This window comes from Cavia porcellus, unplaced genomic scaffold, assembly GCF_034190915.1.
Source record: "Cavia porcellus strain 051 isolate PalLab524CR breed Dunkin Hartley unplaced genomic scaffold, mCavPor4.1 scaffold_31, whole genome shotgun sequence".
Classification (NCBI taxonomy): Eukaryota; Metazoa; Chordata; class Mammalia; order Rodentia; family Caviidae; genus Cavia; species Cavia porcellus.
Window position 1 is genome coordinate 27,457,589 of NW_026947514.1, and position 24,919 is coordinate 27,482,507.

At 37.1% G+C, this 24,919-nt stretch overlaps 2 protein-coding genes across 6 annotated transcripts in view; one reads left to right on the plus strand and one right to left on the minus strand.

Moving 5' to 3' along the window:
- Positions 1-2,149: 2,149 nt before the first annotated feature.
- Positions 2,150-19,607, minus strand: Fcf1 (FCF1 rRNA-processing protein). Its single transcript, XM_003472312.5, has 8 exons — positions 19,525-19,607; positions 19,203-19,270; positions 17,894-17,965; positions 16,025-16,173; positions 11,242-11,314; positions 6,260-6,347; positions 4,196-4,290; positions 2,150-3,461 (listed from the first exon to the last, which is right to left on the minus strand). The coding sequence occupies exons 1-8, from the start codon at positions 19,525-19,527 to the stop codon at positions 3,413-3,415; spliced, it is 597 nt and encodes a 198-aa protein (XP_003472360.2). The 5' UTR covers positions 19,528-19,607; the 3' UTR covers positions 2,150-3,412.
- The window catches only part of Arel1 (apoptosis resistant E3 ubiquitin protein ligase 1), a 45,515-nt gene continuing 40,196 nt past the window's right edge, over positions 19,601-24,919 (plus strand). For 3 of the 5 annotated variants that reach the window (XM_005004823.4, XM_005004825.4, XM_063240790.1), the window contains exon 1: positions 19,601-19,792. The gene's annotated coding sequence lies outside the window, so the exon portion shown is untranslated. The remainder of the gene's footprint in view (positions 19,793-24,919) is intronic. The other 2 variants (XM_005004824.4, XM_063240791.1) reach the window with 2 other exon arrangements.

Sequence of the window (24,919 nt, forward strand, 5' to 3'; positions counted from 1 at the left end):
TTAGTGATGCCCTAATTTCAATTCCCAGGGTCTCAAAATACAATCAGTCGAACAAAACAAAAAACTAGAGCAGACTTGCCCTTAATGGAGAAAAATGTAGTTTTCCTACTCAACAAAGAATAGATATTCCTAATCATCACAACTGTGAGGGGGAGGTATAGGGAAAAAGAGAGGTGTTTACAAGTATTCTTTATGTCTTAAAATATACCTTATATATATAGTATTTCATATTGTCTACTTATATTGCACTGAATTCATACACTCAACAGTATGCAAACAAATGTATGCTTTTGAATAAATTATTGCATACTTTCACAAGAAAATTGAAGGAGAATGGAGAAGCATAAAAGTAGGTTTAGAGAAATTTGAAAAAATACTAGTAAGACATTTTTCCTGTACTGTTAAACATGGCTCCAGTTTATGGAATGCTTTAACAGAACATCCCTTTCTTAATAAAATCCCAATTTTTCTCAGCTCTGCACATCTCTTACATATCATATGTCATTCCAAACAAGCTGACCATGTCCAGCTCCTGAAGCACATCCCAGTTAGCCAGTTATGGTGACATTTCCCCTCTTGTAATTTGTTGGTTTAGGGATTCTGCATTAACAGCATGTTGTTTTTTCTTCTTTCTTTCTGCCATCTCTCTCTCTCAATGTGGACAAGGAGCGTGTTGCTCCAGTTGATGTTGCTAGTCAATTGGGGACCATGAACAAAGCTAGACTGATGACAAAGCCAACAGAGAATTGAGGGACACAGAGCTGTAACCCTAAGCACACTGTGCGTCAAGCTGCGTGTTACTTTTGAAATTCCTGCTATTCAAGGTACATTCCCTTACTGTTGGGACTGAGTTAGGATTTCTGCTACTGCACTGAAAATATCTTAACTGAAACCTGGATACCTATCTATCATACTGATTATTCTTGCCTGAATCAGTTAATACAGTGACGATCAGAACCCCACCCGACCCCTACCACTTGAGGCAGGGTTTCACTATCCAGTCCATGCTGGTCTTGAACTAGGTACTCCAGGCTTGCCTTGAAGTTTCTCTACTTCAGCCTCCAGGTTTTGGGATTACACACATGCCCCACTATATATAAATAAATAAATATATATATACATATATTTACATATAAATATATGCTTTATATAAAGTATATATTTATATAAAAATATTTATATATATATTTTTGGGGAGGGTACTGGGGATCAAACTCACGACCTTACGCTAGCCAGGCAGGCACTTACACCACTGAGCTAAATTCTCAGCCCCTATAGTGTTTTTTTTTAACTCAAGTGCAAGTGATTTTCCTGCCACTCAAGATCCAGCCTCTCTAGTAGCTGGGTCTATAGGTATATACCACCATACTTGGGTCAAACAAGGATTTTATGTTACTATCACCTCATTCATTACGAGGCTAGCATGGTCTATATGAGACCTTGTCTCAAAAAATTAAAATAAAAAAATTTAAATCCTGCTTTTGATTCTTTTGGATACCCACAGGTGTAACTTCTAGAGCATATAATTTCATTTTTTGGCAACAGGCATTTTTCTGTACTATGGTGGTTGTGCTATCTTACAGTCCTAACAGTGCACAAGGGTTCAAAGATGTACAAATCCTTGTCATTTGTTTTCTTGTAGCCATCCTAAGGGATGTGAGGTGGTATCTCATTTTGATCTCTTACTCCATTCAGCCTCTTCCCCACTCCCCTCTCTTGAGACAGGGTCTTGCTATGTATCCTAGACTGGCCTCAAACTCTTGATCATCCTCCTCAGCTTCCTTTAGCCTCAAGAAAAAGGTTGGCCATAAAATTATGATTTTGGTTAGCATTGCCCTAATCGTCAGTGATGGATAGCATCATTCATCTGCCTTTGGGCCATTTAAGTATATTCTTTGAAGAATGTTTAAGTCTTTTGCCCCTTTTGAAACATAATTTATTTTTCTTAAATGCTTACCACATGCCATAGTTGTCACTTTTGAGTAATATTTAGGTTTTAATTTTTCTGTATTATAAACAGCTGTAATAAATGTTTTCATATACTTCTTGTACACATGATTAGTTCTTTACACATACGTTCTTGCCCATCCTAAGGTATTTTAAAGTAAATCACCTATATGATACTTATAAGTAACCAAAATATAGAGTGTGAGGGAGTCACAAAAAAAGCAGTAATTTTTATTTTAATGCATCCTTTCAATCAACAATCTAAAATGGTTATGCCTGTTTGTACTCATCAACCTGAGTACCCACAGAGAAAGAAAGTGAAAAATAGAAACAAAGCTTGAGTACATGTACAGGGAGCAGGGTTGACAGGAAGGGAGGAGTTGAAAAAGAAAAGAACTAAGATATAGTATGTACAGGAACAAATTCCTTATGATGATGTCATCTTTATATATGAAAACTATGTATTAATAAAAAATAAAATTAAAACATTTTTAAAAACCCCATAAAAGTTTCCCCACACCCTTGAATACATATGCTGGAAAATCTGATCAGTTGCTTCTCGTGTGAAGGAACAAAGTAGCTTCCACAGAAACCTGTAATTTTAATACATTCATTAATCTTTTTATAGTGTTTAGATTCTTCCTGTTATTTTAGAATTCTCAGGATCAAGTCCAAATCCTTTGAAATGCTATATAAGGCCCTCTCTCAGATGTGGGTACAGGATATCTCCCGGTAAGGTCTATGTTTTAGTCATAAAAATGTCCTGGCACTCATCTGAACAGGTCAACTACAGTCAAGCCATGTGATTTTCGTCTGTGCAAACACCCCAAAGTACTCATGGCCCCCTTTTCCACAGTAATGAAATGTGTAGCTGGGTCCTTGGACTGGAGACTTTCCTAGCATCTCTTGCAGCTAGAACTTGCAGCCAAAGTACGAAGAGTGAAAATGATTCACGTATCCTTCTGGTTGTTCCTGTAAAGGGAAGGCCACATCCTTGTTTTTTGAGGTGATTTCATTATGTAATTTGGGCTGGCCCTGAACTCACTCTATAGCCCAAGCTGGCCTAGATCTTGCAGCGATTCTCCCAAGTGCTGGCATTAACAGGTAGACACCACCATGTCTGACTTATTTGATGGTATTTATTCATTTATATGTCTTTTTCTTCTATGTAAGTGTCTTAAGAACAGGAACATACTTTAGTAAGTATGTAGCATAAACTTAAATGTTTGTTGAGTAAATCAAATTATGTGAACAACCATGGGAGCATCTAATTTATAAAAAGACAACAAATTTTAAAGTAGACAAATTACCATTTTCAAAAAAGCATCAAAAAATGAATGTATTTAACCATACCTAGCTGATAACAGAGCAAATAAGGTGAATAATAATTCATGCTATAGCATGTTCAATGAACTGAAAGCAGAAAAGTGGTTGGAGGAAGGTAGAGAACTCTGTCTTGTAAGAATTAGAACCGAGGGGCTCCATAATCATCTGGCATCCTCTCGATGTTGTATCTAATCAGGACAGAAAATTAACACTGGTAAGAAAGGTGAGTACAGAACCTATCTAAAACTCATCCTTTACTGACTGAAACTCTCTTGTCTCAACTATGAATCCTTTTTGTCAGGGGTAACATAGCAGAATCTTACAATGAATGACTTTCAGCTAAATGCTGATTGTATTATCTTTATTCTTCAGTGTCACAAAGTATCAAGTAGGGGAGTCAAGATCTGAGTCCAGGGAAATCCAACTAGTTAGCCCTTCAGCTTTTCACCACACTGTGCTATCTGCAAGCTGCAAAGCTGGACAATAATAATCTAAAGACTGATAGGGTAACATCCAGAAATGCTGAAGAACAGCTTTTGGGGTTTTTAAAAACAAGCTCTTTGTTTCCTAGATGAAGTGCTAAGGATTATTTTTCAAAAAAGATATTGTTAAAAATTATCTTTTAAAAAAGATATCCTTTCAAAAAGATCAGCTTTATTTAAAATAATGCTTTGTACTGAAAGTAATACATCTGTCTGTTCTCATGTTCTTATTGTAACAATTTGAACAACTGCTTCCTTGCTAAATCCTGTCTTTCCTTCAGCCCTTGTTCTTGCTACTTTGTCTTATTCCCTCAAATAAAATAACCATGTAAACATTTGATACAGCGATTTCCTTGAAATTCTATAACCTTATAACTGGCCTCATTTTTAACTGCTATCAACTGTATACTTCTAATCTTTTCCCAAGAGCAATTTCTCACCTGTGGTTAGAAATGTACATGATAGGAACTCCAGGGATCTTCCGGATTCTCCGTTTAAGGTCCCGATCAACCGTGGCCACAATGTAACACTTGTGCTGAAAGAATCACCCACTGATGTTCAGAGTTCAGGATATTTAATACTATTAGAAAATGGCACAATCACTGATTAGCCTAATTCAAAGTAACTAGCAAAAGGAAGCTGTAACAACTTGTTGAGTACCAACTATGATCTAGGAGCTTGTTTATAGTTCCTTTTCTTTTTGTACCGGGGATCGAACTCACGACTTTGCACTTGCCAGGCAGGTGCTTAGACCACTGAGCTAAATCCCTGGCCTAGGAGCTTGCTCTTAAATTATATAACGAATTGCCGGAGTTGAATGGGATTTTTCAGAATCTCCCCACCCACTCTGGGGATTGAACCAGGAGCCTCTGCCCTGAGCTACATCCCTATCCTTTATTTTTCGGTTTGAGACTGAGTTTCACTAAGCCATTAAATTGCCCAGGTGGGCCTGATCCTCTTGCCTAGCCTCCTGAAGTACAGCGATTACGGGCACCTCATACCACCAGTGCACTACCAGCAGCTCTAAGAGAACGCTGAGGAGAGGTCAAAAAAACAGACCCCTGAAGAATCCAGAAAGAACTGTTTATAAGCTACAAACCACTTCCCTCCTGTCACATGAAAGAGATGTTCACAGGGCAGGTAATTCTTAGTTTTACGAAAACACACCAGAGACATCATGCAAATGCACAGTAAGTGCCTTAGATGGGAGGCACAGCTTTTTCCTTTTCGTGATCTCACGGCTTAGGCATGTTCTGAGCCCTCCTAATGGTGGATGTAAGCCATTCTCTAGGTCAGAACCCAGAAGGGAATCTCCAGGAAGTTTCAATTTAGTAGCTCTGAAAGCTGCATCATTCAGGTATCAGCTGGGAGTTAGTTTGTGTTGTACTTTGCTTCTGTCACATCCAAATCTCCACTGAGTTTTTATAAAATGTCACATCATGATGCATACGTGCTGTGGAAATTAAGGGAAATGCTGGTTTCTCTTACTATAGGATCAAATGGCTAAAGGTTTACAGAGTAGCCAGCACATAAAGATGATCATCTTCAACAAGAGAGCCCTCTTGCTCAGTGATAGGGATCAAACCCAGGACCTGGCGCATGCCAGGCAATTGCTCTACTAATGAACAATATATACCCAGCTGAAGACAGGTTCTTACAGGGTGGGGGTGGTGGCACACACCAGTAATTCTAACTACTTGGGAGGCCAAGGATCGAGGATCATAAGTTTGAGGCCAGCCTGGGCAAGTTGGTGAGATCCTGTCTCAGATTAACATTTGAAAAAAAAAGGTTGAGGATGTACTTTGGGCCTTCCTGGATTCCAATCTCCAGTACCCCACCTTTCCCACACATGCCTGCACATACAAACACAAGAATGATCGGTAGTAGCAGTTCTTATGTTTGATAAAGACTGCAGCATAGGAGAATTCAAGCCTGTTTATCCCAGTATGTGAGATAGTATTCTGGGAGCTTTCCCAGATGTTACTGAGAAATATTTCTGGGTTAGGCATGGTGAAGGACAAAATTTTTGCATGGTGAGGAAACAGAAACTTATTTAAGATTCAGAGGGAGATGGAATCTGATATAATATTGTATTTATATTAACTCACTTAAACCTTTTTAACAGATTTGTGTAATGAAAAACGAGTATGTGTCCCAAATAATATACCCAGTCCATGCACGTGCTGAGATTTGAAACCTTATTTTCTGCCCAATTTCAATCCACTTTTTCAAGTAAATGAGGATGCCTATGACTTCTCCAAAGGAATACAAAATACATATATATCACACTTATATTCCTACAGACCTGACAGATACTTTACTGACCCTGAACATTCAGGAGATAAGACTTGGGCCAGGGATTTAGCTCAGTGGCATAAACACATGTCTTATAAGCACGCAGTCATGAGTTCAATCTTCAGTACCAAGAAAAAAAAAAAAAAGGAGATAAGACTTCACTTTTTGTTTTTTAAAGCCCAAAATAAACATTTAAAAACTGATGATACCTGAGTTACTCTCTGCACTAAGCAGTCATCTGCATAGGTCCCTTTATGTGTACAAGGTAATCGTTCAAATCGTGGATCCTTGGCAATCCTGCAAAGTTAGAAGAGTCAATTAAAGAAAATAATGAAAGTGACTGGATAACTTCTTGTGCCTCAATCAATGAAACAAAAGTAACATGATTTACGTGGATTTTTTAGACACTCTGTCCTCTGAAAGCTTTATCCCCTAACTGGAATGACAACTTGTAGGAAAGGGGACCAAAGCTTTGACAGCTGGTGTGCCTGTCATTTAATCATCACACAATTTGAATTACTTCGCTTCCATCAAGAAGTAGGGGGGCTGGGGATTTAGCTCAGCGGCATAAGCACCTGCCTTGCAAGCAGGCAGTCGTCAGTTCGATCCCCGGTACCGATAAAAAGGAAAAAGACAAAAAAAAAAAAAAAAAAAAAAAAAGAAGTAGGTTCAGAAAGGTTAACTTGTGGAAACCAACACAGCAGGAAAAAGCCAAGATTCAGAACCAAATCAATTTCAACCCAATACTTCACTTTTGGGAAGCTGTGTTACACAAATGTTCTAACAGGTAGGCACAAAAATGGTCACTATTAAGAGTGAAAAACCAAGGTCCGGGCAGTTAGCTCAGTGGCGTAAGCACCTGCCTTGCAAGCGCGCAATCATGAGTTCGATCCCTGGCCAAAAAAAAAAAGAGTGAAAACCCAGAAACAATCTAAATATCCACTAACAAGGCAAAAGTTAAAAACATTTTGGTGACCCTTATTCTATTTAAAAAAAACGAGGTAGAGCTGTAGGTATGGAGAACCAATACTAAACTGCTGAATAAATACAACAGGCCAGGAAAATATGTGTATTTCTTGTCACTTTCTGAAGCAGTTCTGTAAGTCCTATTCTGTGTCTTTAATTGTGTTCCATGTCCTGCATGGATTCAAACATTTATCTTTTGTGGTTGCTTTGACTTTGGGGGAGAGCCATAAATCACACGGTGCCAGATTCAGTAAATAAGGTAGATGAGGATATTCCTTATTGTTTTTAAGAGACTGTCTTTCCATTGGATGGGGTTTGCCAGCAACATCCACTGTAATTTTCATCACCCTTTGCAAAGACACTTAAAAAAGATGCTTTCCAGAAATGTTTCAGAATGCACAAGAAAGATGGGAGAAGAGTGTTCATATCGAGGAGGAGTAACTTGAGAGGTATAAATGATAATTTACTTTTTTCTCTAATTTTCCTGATAGTCTTTCTTTAGATTTGCATTTATGTAACAAAAGTCTATTAAGATATTTTTACATATATATATATATAATTTACTGACCCTTCTCAGTCATCATTCTTAGGATAAGAGAATGGATAAAGTGAACATGGAGAAAGACTTTTACTATTTTATTATCAGTGTATTTTATAGTTTGCCATAATATTCAAAGGTATCATTTTCATATAAATTTGAAAAAAGAAAGACTCCAAGTCTGTGATTTCTAGAGCCATGTGCTTTCTATGACACAATGGTGAGTCACAGAAATAAAAATACAAAGTAACACACAGCTACTGAGTACCTCAAAAATACTGCATATTTGGTTAGGGTTATAGTCCATTTTATTACACTTTTTAAAAAGTACTGGTTGAGACTCATTAAACTGATTTCACAAGGTTTGGTTGATCTGCAGGTTCAAAGTGTTAAGAGTACAGATGACCTTGATCTTTAGAGTTGCTAGACTGCTCTCCAAAGTGATGTCTAATTGACACCCTTAGTAGTTGAGTATGATAATTCCTATTGCTCCAGTTTCAACTATTTTGAACAGTCAGGCAGATTTATAAATTTGTGCCACAGCTAGGCATGGTGGCATGCCTGTAATCCCAGCACTTGGGAGGCTGAGGCAAGAGGGTCTCCTCAAATTTGAGGCAAGCCATAGTGTGTTCAAGGCTAGTCTGTACTACGTGGTGAAACCCTGCCTCAAAAATACCAAGTAAAAAATTGAGGACAATTTAATGGGTATGAAATACCTCATTGTGAACTTAACAATTATTTGTTAAAGTTCAGTTTGAAAATAAGCCTTTTGTTGAACATATATATGTTACTGTAAATGTAACTAATATCTGTGGCTTATTTGCACCTTGTTTCTGGTATCTTTTGTTATTAAAAAAAAGTATTCACGTTCAGTACAAATTGCTTAGTTCCAAGTAACCACTGATCAGTATTCTATTAGCATAATTTTGCCTTTTCTAGAATTTCATGTAAAAAAAAAAATCATCCTTCTAGAGCTACAGAAATGCTTTATTTAATGACTATGAAGAGAGTTCCATGATTATGTTTGCCAAACTATGCAAGTTACAACTCCATAAAGGTGAGAAAAACAAATCCATTGGTTTATGTTATACTTTCAAAATTTATTAGTATTATTATTTTTGAGACAGGGTCTTGCTGTTTAGTTCAGACTGGCCTCAACAAACTGCATGGCCCATGTTGGCCTTAAATGCACAGCAGTCCTTCTGAATGCTTGGATTACAAGTGTGTGCCATCATACCAAACCTTATATTATACATTATTTATCTTTACATTATGCTTTTTTTTTCCTTTTTATTGGTACCAGGGATCGAACTCACGACTGCCTGCTTGCAAGGCAGGTGCTTATGCCGCTGAGCTAAATCCCCAGCCCCCTTTACATTATACTTTAAATATGCCTTTATCCATGCATAGTTTTGTAACATCATATATTAGTCATCCGAAAAACAATGATTTATCTAGGTACACAGCTTTTCCAAATATTCATACTTCATCATACATTTAAAAAAAAAATCACAGTGTCTTAAACAGTTGTCACAACAGAAAAAGTCTTTAGTATTAGGAATGTGTTAAACTTATGATTTTTCATAACATGAAAGCTGGAATTTTACCCTGGCAATAAATAAAATAAGTTGTTTTCCTTAATGTGATATGATTACTGTTCCTAATTTTTGAGAAAATATATGTCAATTATCAAAATCTGGCTGGGTATGGTGGCACATACCTGTAATTCCTGCACTAGGGAGCTAAGGCAGAAAGATTGCTGCAAGTTTGAGGCCAGCCTGGCTTATATAGGGAGTACAAGACCAGCCTGAATTATATAGTGAGCCCCTGTCTCAAAACAAAACAAAACACACAAAAAATCAAAGTCTGAATAGTGTTTGTCAATTGCTCTTTTTTTTTTTTTTTTTGTCTTTTTCATTTTTTTATCAGTACCAGGGATTGAACACATGACTGCCTGCTTGCAAGGCAGGCGCTTATGCCGCTGAGCTAAATCCCCAGCCCCTGTCAGTTGCTCTTTAACATAAAAATGATAGTCTACAAAAATGCAGCTGGAGCTGGGCATGTTGGTGTATGCCTATAATCCCAGCACTCTGGGAGGCTGAGGCAGGAGGATTACAAGTTTAAACTCAGCTTGGGCTACTTATTGAGACCCTATCTATAAATGAACACATGAATAAAAAATAAAAATATGCCAGATCTGGAGGTGCATGCTTGTAATCCCAATACTTAGAGGACTGAGGCAGAAGGATTAGGGCAAGTTTGAGGTCAGTCTGGTTACATAGTGAATTCAAAGCCAGCCTGAACTATATAGTGAGTTCCTGTCACAAACAAAACAAATAAAACAAAACACCAGAAACAAAGGGCTAGGGATGTAGCTCAGTGACACAAATGCCTGCTTGGCAAGCTTGAGGTCGTGAGTTTAATCCCTGGTACCAAAAACAGAATCAAAAACAACCTCTCTCCCCAAAACAACAAAACAAAACAAACCAAAAACAACAAACCCTACCCCTAAACGAACAAAAATAAAAGGCCAAGGGATGTAAAGGACATGCGGTCAATCCCAAGTGTATTGTGGTGTGAGTCCTTCTCATGGGCTCTAGACCTCCAGTTGGACTCATGGGAGGCATTGTCATGGGCTCTAAGTCTTCATCTGGACTCATACAAGACATTGCTGTGGGATCCAGGGCCTTGGCTGAATATTCTGGGTCTTAGTATTGTGGACAGATTTCCTGCATTTTCTTATATTTACTTCTGAGTGATCATCATAAAATAATATAAATTCTGTGTCCTGATTGTAATTGTTTTCCTCACAACTCCTGACTACAATTATAAAGTTTTGTGAATTCCCTACAAAGGTCTTTAGGATTCATGGTGGTCAACACAGACTTTGAGTTCCTCTCCCCTTCCCTCCCTCTCCCTCTCCCTCTTCTCTCTCTCTCTCTCTCTCTCTCTCTCTCTCTCTCTCTCTCTCTCTCTCTCTCTCTTTATTGGAGACAGGATCTTGCTATGTAGCACAGGATGGCCTTAAGACTGTGTAGCCCAGGTTGGCCTTGAACTTGTGTTGATCCTCCTGCCTTACCTTCCCAAGTGCTGGGATTACAGGTGTGTGCCACCATGCCCAAACTGAGTACATCTACTCTAAATTCAAGGTTGGCTTTTGTAGTAAATGCAAAAAAAAAAAAAAAAAAAAAATAATAATAAAAAGGTTGTTTTTGGAGACAAAGTCTCACCATGTAGTTCAGATTGGTCTTAAACTACTGTGTATTCCAGACTGGCCTCAAACTTGCAGTAATCCTCCTGCCTCAGCCTCCTAAGTGCTGAGAATACCACTGTGTGACACCACACGCAGCTTCATAAACTCATACTTTTAAATGTAAATTTTTAAAATTGAAATTCTGAAGGAGATGCTACACAACAAACTTCTATCAAGCTTCTTAGTAACTTTTTACTGAAAAACCTAGAGGCACTTAAAAGGAGGCCCACAAGACCAATATGGCTAAGTAACTTAGTTCAAACAGCCCTAGCTTACAATTTCTAAAACTTTAAATATTTACTTTTTAAATCTTAGTTTTGTTTAATTATTAAAAGAATAGGCCAAGAAATCTTTGGAGAGCAAAGAAATGAAGAAAGGACAAAAGAATCTTCAGTGTACTAACCCAGAATAAACCTAGATTAGCTCCTTCCTACCTTAGAGCCACTCGATACTTCTGTCCCAATTTCTCAATTTCAGCCATAACACAATCAGTTATACAAGGGATACCTGCCAGAAAAAAAGAAACACAAAATCTAGTAACCAAATAAAGAAATTCTCTGAATTACATTCTGTTTGGTCTTTTAAGAGTCTCAGATGTCTGAATGACTATAGAATAAGCACACTGAATGAATAGTATAAAGGTGGGAAGTTACTGTTTATACAAAGGATGACTAAAACATATGATGAGTGTTTAAATGTAATAATTTATTACATAAAGGACACATTGCTACTAATCCCCTTCACTTTAACACATGTATGCATGCCTTTCTTTCTGCAAACACCTTCACCCTACACAGGGTCTTGCTATGTATTTCTGAACTCACTATGTAGTTCAGCCTGGTCTCACACTCAGTGATCGTCTTCTTTAACCTCCAGAGTGCTGGGACTATAGGTGTGCATTACCATGCTCTGCTGTTTCTGCCCTGTTTTGAGACAATTCTAGAAGTTCTCTTTTGTGAATGTCTTTATGAGGTGTGATAAAAAATATGGTGAATGCTGCTGCCTAAACATTATACAAAGGAAAGCAGGCCTATAAAAGAGTTAAGGTGAATCCTCATACACTTTATTCCCTGGATCTGGCACTATACGACTCCAGGAAAAGCAGCTCAGGCAACTGTTATGTGTTGCCATGAGGAATATAAAGAATCTACCAAGTTTAGCATCTTTCTCCACATGAGGCCACTAAAGATTCATTGTTATAGGCATGGTAATAACTGAACTTTAGACTATATTCTTATGTCTAAATTAATTTTTAAGTATTACAGGTACATAGCTTACCCACGCATGGTGGCTCATGCCTATAATCCCAGCACTTGGGAAGCTCAGGCAGGAAAACTGGCAGGAATTTGAGGCCAATATGGGCTACATACCAAGCTCAAGACCAGCCTGAACTACAGTGAGATCCTGTCTCAAAAAAACAAAGCAAAGCAAAACAAAAATATTATATACATATATCTTAAAAAGGAAAAAAACTAGAAAGGCCTATATAAAAAAATAACGGTCACCTGACCATTTTCTACTCTACTAATTCTGATCCTTACTAATAACTATTCTACTCTAACAGCATCATTTTTTCTTACCTAGTGGTTACTTTCAATTTTTTTAAATGTAAAAAATGCACAGGATTGGGGATTTAGCTCAGTGGCATAAGTCCCTACATGGCAAGTACAAGGTCATGAGTTCAATCCCCAGAATCTCCCCCCTACCAAAAAAAAGAAAAAAAAAAAAAAGCATGCAGCTACTATTAATTTTAGGTATTTAAAGAATTTTGATATTTTATACTTTTTGCATATCCCTTATGCCTATCTTCTTAATAAATCAATAAACATTTATATTACTAACACTCTAAATGCTATTCATCATATACTATATATAGATATTTTTGGTACTAGGATTGAACTTATGACCTCACGCTTGTCAGGCAGGTGCTTAAGTCACTGACTAAATCCCTGGTCTGTTCATCACATACAGACATACCTTGGAGACAACTGTGAGTTTGAATCCAGACTACTGCAATGAAGTGACTTATTTTATAAAGTGAGTCATAGAAGGTTTTTGGTTCCCCTGTATACACAACAGTTATACTACAGTCTATTGTGTATGCTATCACTGTATCTGAGAACAATGTATCTACTGTAATTAAAAAATACTTTATTGAGCTTGATGCAACATACATATGTAGTTCCAGCTGCTCAAAAAGTGAAGCTAGAGGATCACTTGAGCCCAGTAAGCCAGGCCAACTTAAGCAAAAAAGCAACTTTATTTCTGGGGATATAACTCAGTGGGTAGGTGGGTGCTTAAGGTCCTGGATTCAATCTCAAATACCAAAGGGAGAAACAAAATAAAAACAAAGCTTTTTTTGGCCTGGGGATTTTGCTTAGTGTTGAGACTATAGTATAGGCAATCCCTAGCCACAAAAACAACAACAAAAAAAACAACAATGTCCACAGCATCTTCACCAGAAGTAGATGCTACTTCACAAAACCTTCTTTATCTGTAAGAAGTCATTCCTAGGACGGGGTGTACAGCTTAGTAGTACAGTGCCTGCCTGGTAAGCAGGAGGCCCCGAGTTAGATTCCTGGTACCCCCCCACACACAAAGTCACTCCTAATTTATCAAAAGCTTTATCACGAGGGTAACATAATCAGGTCACATCCTCACATGCCACTTCTAATTCCAGTTCTCTACAACTTCCTCTAGCTTCACTTTTTTGTTTGTTGCATCCTCTCTCACAAACTTCACAGAATTGAAGAGTCAGGGCCTTGCTCTGGATTAGGCTTTGGCTCGAAGGACTGAGTGTTAAAACTGGCTTGATAGTCTATAGAGACTACCGCAACCTTCTCCCTATCAGCTGTGGCAATTTAGTTTCACTGAGTTGCACTTTTAGTTTCCTTTAAGAATTTACAAGTGGGCTGTTTGTTGCAACCTAATATTCAGCCTATTTCAGCTTCAGGCTTTCCTCACTAACTTTAATCATTTTGGTCTTGATTTAAATGGAAAAATGTGTGATTAATCCTTTTACTGGAGTATCTACAGGCCACTGTAGGGTTATTAACTAACCTAATTTCAATACTATTTTCAGGGAATAAGGTGACTTGAAAGAAAGAAAAGAGACAATGGCTCATCACAAACAGAACGTACAATATTTAGTAAGTCTGCTATCTTATATGGGGACAGTTCATGGTACCTCAAAACAATTAAAAAGTAACATCAAAGATCACTGGTCACAAATTACCATAACAGATACAAAAATAATAAAAAGTAGGAGAAGCTGGATGTGGTGGTGTATGCCTGTAATCTCTGTACTTGGTAGGCTGAGACACATGATTGCTGGGAGTTTGAGGCCAGCCTAGACTACATAGTGAGTCAAGGCTGGCCTACACAACATGGCAAGACCCTGTCTCAAAAAAAAAAAGAGGAAAAAAGTGAGATATTGTGGAAATTCCCAAAATGTGACACAGACATGAAGTACATACATGTTGTTGAGAAAATGATGCTCAGAGACTTGCTGTATGCAGGGTTCTCTAACTTTCAATTTGTATAAAATGGAGTATCTTCTGAAGGTGACAGCCATTGTTAATTACCTATTATCTTGTTTTGAAGTCCTGTGTCATTTTCATTGTCTTGTTTTCATTTTGGGTTTTGTTCTGTTTTGTCTTGTTTGATTTTATTATATCCAATGGCATGAGCAGCCATTTCAAAGATAGCAAGATATATTAATGATAGCCATTTTGGATTTACTATTGTCTTGTTTTGAAGTCCTTTACTGCATTCAGTGTTCTGTTTTTATTGGTTCTATTCTGTTCTGTTTTCTTTGATTTTTAGTATGTCTGAAGGTATGGGCAGCTATACTGAAGACAACAAAGAGGCATTATGATAACCACTGTTGACTTCCTATTATCTTGTTTTGAAGTCTTGCATCACTTACACTGTTTTGTTTTGATTGGCTTTATTGTTTTATTTTGCTTCATTTTATTCTCTTTAAAATAAAAATTACAAAATTTTTTTATCATTACCTACTCAAAAAAATAAATAAAATGGAGTATCTGTGAAGTGCAATAAAATGAAGCACAATAAGGAAATATACTAGTAGGGGCTGGGGATTTAGCTCAGCGGCATAAGCGCCTGCCTTGCAAGCAGGCAGTCGTGAGTTCAATCCCTGGTACCAATAAAAATGAAAAAGACCAAAAAAAAAGGAAATATAGCTAGGGGTTTAGCTCAGTGGCATAAGTGCCTGCTTGGCAACCCCAAGATCATGAGTTTAATTCCCAGCACCAAAAAAAAAAAAAAAAAAAAAAAAAAAAAAATACTGGTAGTGTCCTTTAAAGATTAAAGAAAGAGAAGCAAATTTTCCCCATGATGCCAATGGTTTATTCTTTATGGCAAAATATGTATGCTTTTCATTTGTACCTTAAGCCAGATGACAGGAAGCTTATGAAATGATACATAAAATTTTATTATTAGGAAGTTATCCCACTTTTTTTTGCTTACTCATGGTAGTGAAGAAGATTATTATTATTTTTTTTTTAATTTTATTTAAGAGGAAAAAGAGAAAAACACAAAACAAAACAAAGCGGTGTAAGGGTACACGTAATACAGAACTACAAAAAAAAAAAAAACAGTAAGAAATCACCTGTTAATAGATTACATATTATCATCTTAGAAATAGTTGCTCAAAAAAGAAGATTATTTGAAAGCAATAAACAAACACACAAGGAAACGCTATTAATAGGTAAACTGCATTTAAGTGTAAAATATTTCCTGGACATTTTGTAATATAAGTAAATAACAAGACTTGGATCATAATCCAACTTCTGGTTCTGTGATCATAAATAGCGAAGTGTCAGCTTTTCCACACTGGAGTAGAATGGAGAATGCATCTTTATTAATGTAAAAGAACACATATTCCAAAATACATAGTATCAAATGTCCAAAACTTTAAAAGTCCAGAATTCTACAACAGAAAATTCTCCTTTGCTCAAAATTGCTGTCCATAATCATGGTTAAAGCAATGTTTTAAGAACTGTGACAGTTTAGTTAATCACAGTTAAGTATGCATTGTATTTCAATTCATTAAAGATACTCACTGTTATTGTCACAGCTGCAAATTAAACGCCCAGAATTCATTTCAAGAGAACCCCAGCTCCCTCTCTTCATACACTGATAATATGATTACCCTATACTAATGTTGTAGAAATGTGGACGCATTATACTTACACTTGGCATATAGACAGTCCATCATCGATTGTACCAAGTCCAATTTGGCTTTGATAGAAAAGTTGATAAAGTTGGTATCAACCAGGATATGATAAGGTGGGCCCAACTGTGTATTATATTGGAAGAATAAGCAGGAAGGATGTTGGGGGCTGAAGAAAAAAGAAAATAAAAATACAAAATAAAGTCTATAATGATACTTTGGTATTCAAAACACACACGTTTCTGCCTGGGATTATTCATTTTATATTATGCTCCTTTTCCTCTGTTCATAGGAGACAAACCTTAAAAAGGAAGATAAGGAAAAAACAGCATATCTTAATCTCATACTAGCATACTTTGCCACAACTTTAAAATGCAATCAGGAACAGAACATCAAGGATACAGAGGTAGAAAATGGCTCCTATGATTAGAATGATACTATGGCAAATTTGCCATGCTTCCAGGTTGCACAGCATGTGATATGGATTAGTTCTTGTGAATTGTGAGGATTATGTACTACAACAGGGCCCATTTCTCATCTAAAAGTCCAAGATGCTTAATGCTAATTTTTTATTAGAATCCACAGGTGATGATATAGCTATCACCAACCCAGGACAGAGAGAGGAAAAAAAAAGTCCCAAGGCTTTTGTAAAATTAAAGATGCTTATTTAAAAGGAAAAAAAAAAAGGAATGGATTTTATTCTGAAAATAAAACCCTTATTATTTTCTCAGTGAAAGAATGCTGGTGTGTTAAGAGATGGCAATTACTTAAAAAAAAAATTTTATTGGTACATACTTGCTATACATAATGATCACATTCACATTCATCATAGGGAATTTGTACCAGTACATAATAAATCTTTGTTTTTGGTGTTTTTTTGAGACAGGGTCTCGCTATGCAATTTAGGCTGGCCTTGAGCTCACTTTGTAGCCCAGGCTGGTCTTGAACTCGAAATGATCCTCCTGCCTCAGCCTCCCGAGTGCTGGGATTACAGGCATGAACCACCAGGCCTGGTTAGTACATAATATATCTTAATTCTTCTTTTTTTTTTAACCATTCTCCTCCCCATTTACAGAACCTTTTGTTTCTAATTTTCCCTTTCATTCTTTTCTTCCTTTTCCTTCTTTCCTTCCCCTTTCCCTTGTTCCTTTCTTTGAACATGTTTTTCCTATTTCCCAGTATATCCTCCATTTTGCTGTCTTATCCATAGGGTTTCCTCCCCTATGGATAAACCCTAGAGAAACAATGTTATATTTAAACTTGTGTGTTTTATTTATTTCACTTAAAATTATGGTGTCAAGATACATCCATTCACCTACAAATGATTCAAGGTTATCCTTCTTTATGGTACAGTAGCACTCCATTCTATATAAATACTGTATTTTCTTTCTTTCTTTCTTTCTTTTTGGTACCAGGGATTGAACTCATGACCTTGTGCTTGCCATGGAGGTGCTTGTGCCACTGAGCTAAAACCCCAGTCCAACGAATGTTTTCTTTATCCATTCATCTTTTACTGGAGATATGGGCTATATCTAAGATTTAGCCATTATAAATTGTGTTGCTATGAACACGCACATGCATGTATCACTGTGGTTTGTTGCTTTTAACTCTTCAGGGAAGATGCCTAGAAAGGGAACACTTGGGTCAAATGGAACCTCTAGCTTATTTTTTTGAGGATGCTCCATTCTGATTTCTATAGTGGTTGTATGAATTTACACTCCTGTCAACAAAGAAGCGTTCCTTAACTCTAAGGATTGCTAACTCAGATAGCTAAGATTACAGGCATGGACCACCACACCCAGCTGAATGCCTGAATTTCTTAGAAGTCCATGGTTTTAGAACAAGCCTTTTACTTTTAAAGGAAAACTTGAAAACTTAACATTACTCACACTTCTCTTTCCTTTAGAGCACTGGGATCTTTCTTTTCTTTCTTTTTAGGTTTTAATCTATCCTTTTCTTTGCTGGAAAAGAAAGTAAATCCAGAGAAGAAAATGTAATAGTAGTTATAGTGCCATTTAAAAGTTTCATTTTTTTTAAACCTACAGAGGAAATTCTACTTTGTGACATCTTTATGCTGGCATACATTTTCTAAGCAAATAACCATAGTAGGAAATAGGTTAAAAGTAACACAATAATGGGTACATGTTGATTACATTATAATTTCTTTGTTAGAAGGTCTCATATCAAGGATCAACATCCACTTTCAAGCAGTGGGTAAACACACTGGTATTTATCTTTTGAAGACTCAAATATTTTAACAGTATGGGCGAAAGGTAAATTCTATTATTATTACTGAGATAGGGTCTCTTTTAACTTACTGCGTAGCCCAGGCAGAACTCTGTAATCCTTCTGCCTCACCATGCCTCTGTAATCCCGTCTGCTGGGGTTACAGGCAAGCCCCACCAAGCCTAGCTCACATACTTCTCTCTCTCTTTTTTTGGTACTGAGGATAGAACTCACAACCTCACACTTGACAAGTAAGCACTTGAGCTGCTAAGCTAAATCCCCAGCCTTCATATATTCCTTATGAAAGACTAACACATAACACAAATGCAAAATTTAACTCAACTAGAAATACAAATTATCAGTAGGGCATCATTTCTTTAAAAGTACATAATAAATGTGTATTAAAGGCTCAGAGGAATAACCTGGAAGCTTCTAATGACCATTCTCTTACTTTGAGATTCTTAAACAAAATGATAACCAGTTATTATTTAATAACTTTATCCCAGTCTTCACATGAGCAGGAAAAGTTTTGATCATCTTTATAGTGATATCATTCTACTTTCTTCTATAGTGATCTGGTTCTTAGATTTAAGATTTCCTTTTTTCCCAAAAATATTTGTTTTAGGTGTTAGGGACACACACCAAACAATAAAAACATTTTTTTCTTCCGGGGTGTGTAACAGTGTAACGATTAAAAACACAAAAACAATCATATCTACCTCATACAAATGTTACGAGAATTAAATGTGATATAGTGTATGAAATACATAAGTAAACATTTAAGAAATACTTAATTTCCATCGCCTTTTCCAGTGCAATTGCTTAGCTAAGTAGTTAGGCATTTAACTCTTGTTATATAAATCTAAGCCACAATAAGACAAGCAAAAACAAAATAACAAAAGCTTTTAGTACTTATCCCCTCGGCTCTTATCTGTAGGCAGTTTAAGAGCCCCACTGATATCGGAAACTCACAGTCTCTCATCTCTCAGACTAAGCATTCGTTTCATGGTCGCATACTTTCTTGCTTTCTTTTGTTTCCCCTTGAAATACAAATTTGAGAGTTAAAAGGATTGGAAATATTTTGCATCTTTTAAATTACCTTCTTTTGTCTATCCCCTTTCCCTCACCCAGCCTCTTCTCATATCCTAAAACAGTCCCATTCGGAGCAGTTTACGAGGGAAGATCTGAATGAAAAGAAGCAAGAGGATCTTTGAGAAGGAAACATGGCTAAAAGCCGAGCCCTTTCCTGTTGGACCCTAAAAATGGTCTAACAAGGTTTCTTTCCTTTTCTTACCATGTTCACGCCGCAACCCTGTTTCTTCCGGAATCACCCAGAGAGCGAAATTTTGACGTCATCGACACCCGCTTCCGGCAAATGATAACCCGGAAGCGGAAGTCACGAAGAGAAACGAAAAAACCCGGAGCCGGCTCTCAGCCCCAGCAGAGACCTATGCTAGGGTCTCTTGGGGGGAGGGTTGAGGGCCGGTGTGTTTCCGGATGCTGCCGCTCCCTCCCAGTTCACCAGAGGTGGGACTTCGCTGGCGCTACTGACCTCAGTCCAGGTAACGTTTCTCTTTAGCCCAAGACAGGACCCAGTTCATCTGCCTCCCTAGGTTCCACAGAGGGAGAACAAGAGGGAGGGTCGAACTCCTGGGTTACCCAGTAGTTTTGGAAAACACATTTTCTTTATCCCCCGGCGCTAGAATATCAGGTGTCTGCCGTTCAGTCTTGAAGTTCTCGTTTCTATTCTTTTTGGTTTTGGGCAGCATGGTGCTTCATATATCCTAGTGGATGATTCTTCTCAAGTAAATACTGTATACTCGTCTCGGTGAAGTGAGAGGTGAAGCAGTGCTTGAAGGCCTTTCAGGTATCGCCAGAAAATTGAGGCATGAACTTGTACTACTCGTGAAGCCTTGGAAGGCATAGGGAACAATTGTGAAGCCTTGATGTGTCTTCCTTAAAGGGTAAAGGAAGAATTTATGAGAACAAGAAGAGAAAGATAGTTGTTTATTAGTAGTGGTAGCACCTACTGTGTAATGCAGTAGTTCTTAACCTTTTGGAGATCTTTTGTACTCCCTTGTAAGTTTATGCAAAGCCAGGGACAATTCTTTAAAAACTGGACATACATACACAGTCATAAGATTTGTAGGCTGTGTACCCTTTGGGTGACTGCAAGCTTCATATCCTAAACAGGTTCATGCCTGTGATCCCTGTACTTAAGAGGCGGACGAAGGAGGATCGTGACAAGTTCAAGGCCAGGCTGGACTACATAGCGAGCCTCTGTCTATAAAAACAAAACAACGCGAAGAACCACCTGTATTGTGTACTGGATTTGGCAATTTATATTATCTTCTTTGACTTTTTTTTTTTCCTTCTGGTACTGGCAGTTGAACCCTGGGCTTTCACATTGAGCTTTTTGCACTCCAACTCTTTTTTATGCTTTTTATTTTAATATGGTCTTAGTAAGATACCCGGAGTAGTTTGGAACTTGCAATCTTCGTGTCTCAGCTTCCTAGAGTACTGTGATTTCAGGCATGAGCCATCACAACTGGCTTTCTTTGATTTTCACAATAATTTACCTTCATTTTGTGTATGGAAATGCTGAGCCTCGACTTTGTTCAGCGATCTGTTTGATCCCAAAGCTTGTGCTATTTTTGGGGGAGGGAATTAGCACTGTGAGGTGGAATCTGGAGAACCCAGGGCCTCCCACATACTTGCCATGCATCTACTACTGAGTTAGACATCCAGACCTGCCTGCTTGTGTTTTTCTTTGTGCATGATGCTATTCTAAAATGTTTGGAAGCCAAAGAAGTTACAGATTAAAAGAAAAAAGTGATAACCCCTACTGTAAGATGGTGTATTGGTTAATGTGAATTTCAGAGTCATACTCTAAAGGATTAAAAATATACCTTCTCTGCCTCTTACTAGTTGTATGACATTGGGTGACTTTATCTGTGCCTCAGTTTCTCCATCTGTAAAATAGAGATAATAGCACTCGCCTTATATATTAAATATGGAGTCCTTAGAACAGTGCCTACCACAAAGTAAACAATCTCTGTTTTCTACTATTTGTGTTGTGTGTCTTCCAACTAGTAGAGCTGAAATTTTATACCAGTTGTACTTTAATACAGTTGCAGTATTGTGGAGCTTAAAACTTGTTTGTTTTTTGAGACAGGATCTTGCTATATAGTATAGGCTGGCCTTGAATTCTCTATGTAGCCCAGGCTGGCCTTGTGCCTCTTGCTCCTGAGTGCTAGGATTGTAGGTGTGTGCAACCACACCCAGCCTCAAAAACTTTTTAAATTTTTGGGTCTTGAAAAATTAATTGCTAAATAATTTCTTGTTTTGATTTGGATGTGTACCTAGTGATTTTCCTGCTTTCTTTTTTTAGACATGCATATAAAATAGGTAGCTTTACAGTTTACATGTCATTGGCTCTGAATTTTTTATGTTCAAGTAGTTTTATTATTGAAACACCTATAGATACTGTGTGTAACTCTCGTTTTACTTCACTTAAGGTCACTAGGCATTTCTAGTCTTTTCAGAACAGCTCATCTCTCAAGCTGTCTCAGGTAGTACTAATGGCAACCACTTTTTTAAAAATCAGCTTTTATTGGTACATTTTAGATAGACATAATAATCACATCATAAAGAGTTTGCAGCTGTACATGATGTAACTTGTTTATTTCTCTGTTCCCCTACCTTCCCTTTAACCCCTCTTTCCTTCCCCATTTCCAAAGCTTTGTTTCCATGTTTTCCTTCTTTTCTCTCTCTCTCTTTTTTTTTTTCCCACTTTTCCCTCTTCCCTGTCCCTTGCTTCCCTCCCCATTTGAACATTTTCTTACCATTTCACAGAACCTGTTATACATTTTGGTCCTTAGTTACACCTTTGGTTTCTCACACCAGGTAAATAATGTGGTATTTACACATGTCTGATTTATCTCACATGTGTGGGTACACGGTGCATCCATTTTCCTAGAAATGTCTTGAGCATATCTTTCTTTATAGCAGAGTAGTACTCCATTTTATAAAAAAAATCACATCATCTTTATCCATTTACCAGTTGATGGGAATTTGGGTTGTTTCCAAGATTTGACTATTACAAACAATGCTGTTATAAATATTGATGTGCATATATCACTGTGATATGATGCTTTTAATTTGAGGGGGAAGATACCCAGGAGGAGAAATAGCTGGGTCAGATGGAACCTCTAGTCCTAGTTTTTTGAAAAATCTCCACACTGATTTTCACAGTGGCAACTACTTTTTTGTTATATTAGAACTGCTTGGTGATTAGGAAATAAACTTTTAGGTAAATACAGTCACAGTTATGTTTTTGAAAACATTTGGAGACTAATTAATATTATGTATGTGGTCAAAAGGAAATTATAAATGATTAATAATAATTTGTATTTAAGGCAGGCAAATTCATTCCATAGTTTTTTTTTTTTTTTTTTTTTTTTGTACCAAGGATCAAACTCAGGACTGCGTGCTTGTAAGGCAGGTGCCTGTGCTGCTGAGCTAAATCCCGAACCTCTGTAATTTGTATTTAAATTCAACTGCTAACAGAAAAATATTTTGTTGGTGTGTTGAATTTTGGAATCCATGGAGCAATATTTTTTTTTCTTGCAGCTTTTAATTTCTGAGAATTTTCCAGTTTTCTTTGTTTTTTCTTTTCTCTCTCTTGTTTTATTTTTTGAAATAGATTCTCACTATGTAGTGTAGGCTGGCCTTGAATTTACAGTGATCCTCCTATCTCAGCCTCATGCGTGCTGGGATTATAGGTATCTACCACCATGCCCAGCTCCAGTTTTTTTGATTGTTAATTCTTTTTTTTAAATTTTTATTGGTACCGGAGATCGAACTCACGACCGCCTGCTTGCAATGTAGGTGCTTATGCCGCTGAGCTAAATCCCCAGCCCCTAATTGTTAATTCTTGTCAGGGGCTGATTCAGTGTAGGGACACCATAGAGAGTGAGACTGGACTTTAAGAAAAAAGTTTCCACTGCATTATAATTTGGATGCAATCTCAGATTCTTAGCCTATGGTTAAAATACCAGATATTCTGGAGCATTCTTTGATGGAGTTGGAAAGGGGAAAGGTGTTGTTGATTCTGTTTGATGGGAGCAGAAAGTAAATATCGCCACCCGCGCCCCCCCCCCTCCGGTATTGAACTCGTGAGCCTTGTGCTAGACAGGTGCTTTATTTATTACTGAGCTGCTACATCCTCAGTCTTTTATTTTCCCCTTCTTTTTAAAATTTTGAGACAGAATCTTGCTCAATTGCCCAGACTGGCCTTCAAATTTTGATCCTCTTTCTCTAGCCTCCAGAATTGATGAGATTACAGACATACATCACTGCCTCCAGCAAGTAATTAATTTTAGTTAAAAAATGATTTTAGTCTTTCTCAGCAGTCAAGAGATTGTTCTGTGTCTTTCTATGGTCTTGAAAAGAAAGAATTCATCAAAGCATTGGTCCCACAGTTTGAACACATACTTGGGCTTGCACTTTGTTCACTAATTGGTCCAACTTACTCCTGTAATTTAAGTTGATTACAAAATTTTTAATAAAGTATTATGCATAATGAAAGATCACTTACAGGACATCTTGAGTTCAGTATCAGAAAGCCAGTGTTCCCTAATGGTCTGGTGGTTAGGAATCTGTGCTGTCTCAGTGTTAGAAAATTATGGGTGACTTCATTTTTCTGATCTTCTAGTTAAACAAAATTATTTTTTCTACATACAACTTAGAATATACATTTATCTATATGACTCATGATATGATTGCCCTCCCCAACAAACCAACAAACCAAACTGAAATTGTTTTCAGTTAACTTGGCTGCTTCTGAAAAGTGATATGGTATATGGCATATTCTCCTAACATTTGATGTTGAGTTGGTTTTTAAGAACACCTTTGAAGTAGATTACTCTTGCATGTTCTTTTACAAACCATTTATTGAAATCCCTTTTTACTCCCAGCAGTGTGTTAACTTATTCTTGAAGACCTTAGTCCTGTGCCACAGAGAAAGACTTGTGAACAGTTAAAATTATGTCAGGTAGTTGAATCAAGATTTGCGAATTGCAGAATTTAAAGAAATTACTCCCTTCTACTCATCTGTCTGAAAGAGGTGCAGGTGAACATATTATTGCACAGTATTTAGAACATATTATTGTACAGTATTTATTAATAAAATCAACATACTTTGTAAGAGATTGTATTTTATGATCCTAATACCATTTAATCTTTTAACTGCTCTAATCATCAAGTAACTTAGGTATAAGTTTAGTTACTGGTCTTCTTTTTCTTGAAGTTTTCATGCATTTTTAGCCTATATTTTTTTGTACAGTAATTTTTAAACTTTTGAGATCATTTAACTTTATTGTAGATAATGTGTTTTTACCTACTTGCATTCTTCAAGCTAAAGCATTTATTCCAAAGCAGTTTGCCTGTTGTGTTGGGATTCTAATAGTCGACATCTATTAATTGCTTTTTTTTTTTTTTTTTTTTTTTTGAGACAGGGTTTCACTATGCAGTTTAGATTGGCCTTGAACTCATTTTGTAGTCCAAGCTGGCCTTCACCTCCCCAGCGATCCTCCTGCCTCAGCCTCCCAAGTGCTGGGACTATAAGTGTGTCACCATTCAGGGCCTATTAATTGTCTTCTCTATTTATCATACTCTGGCCAGAAATC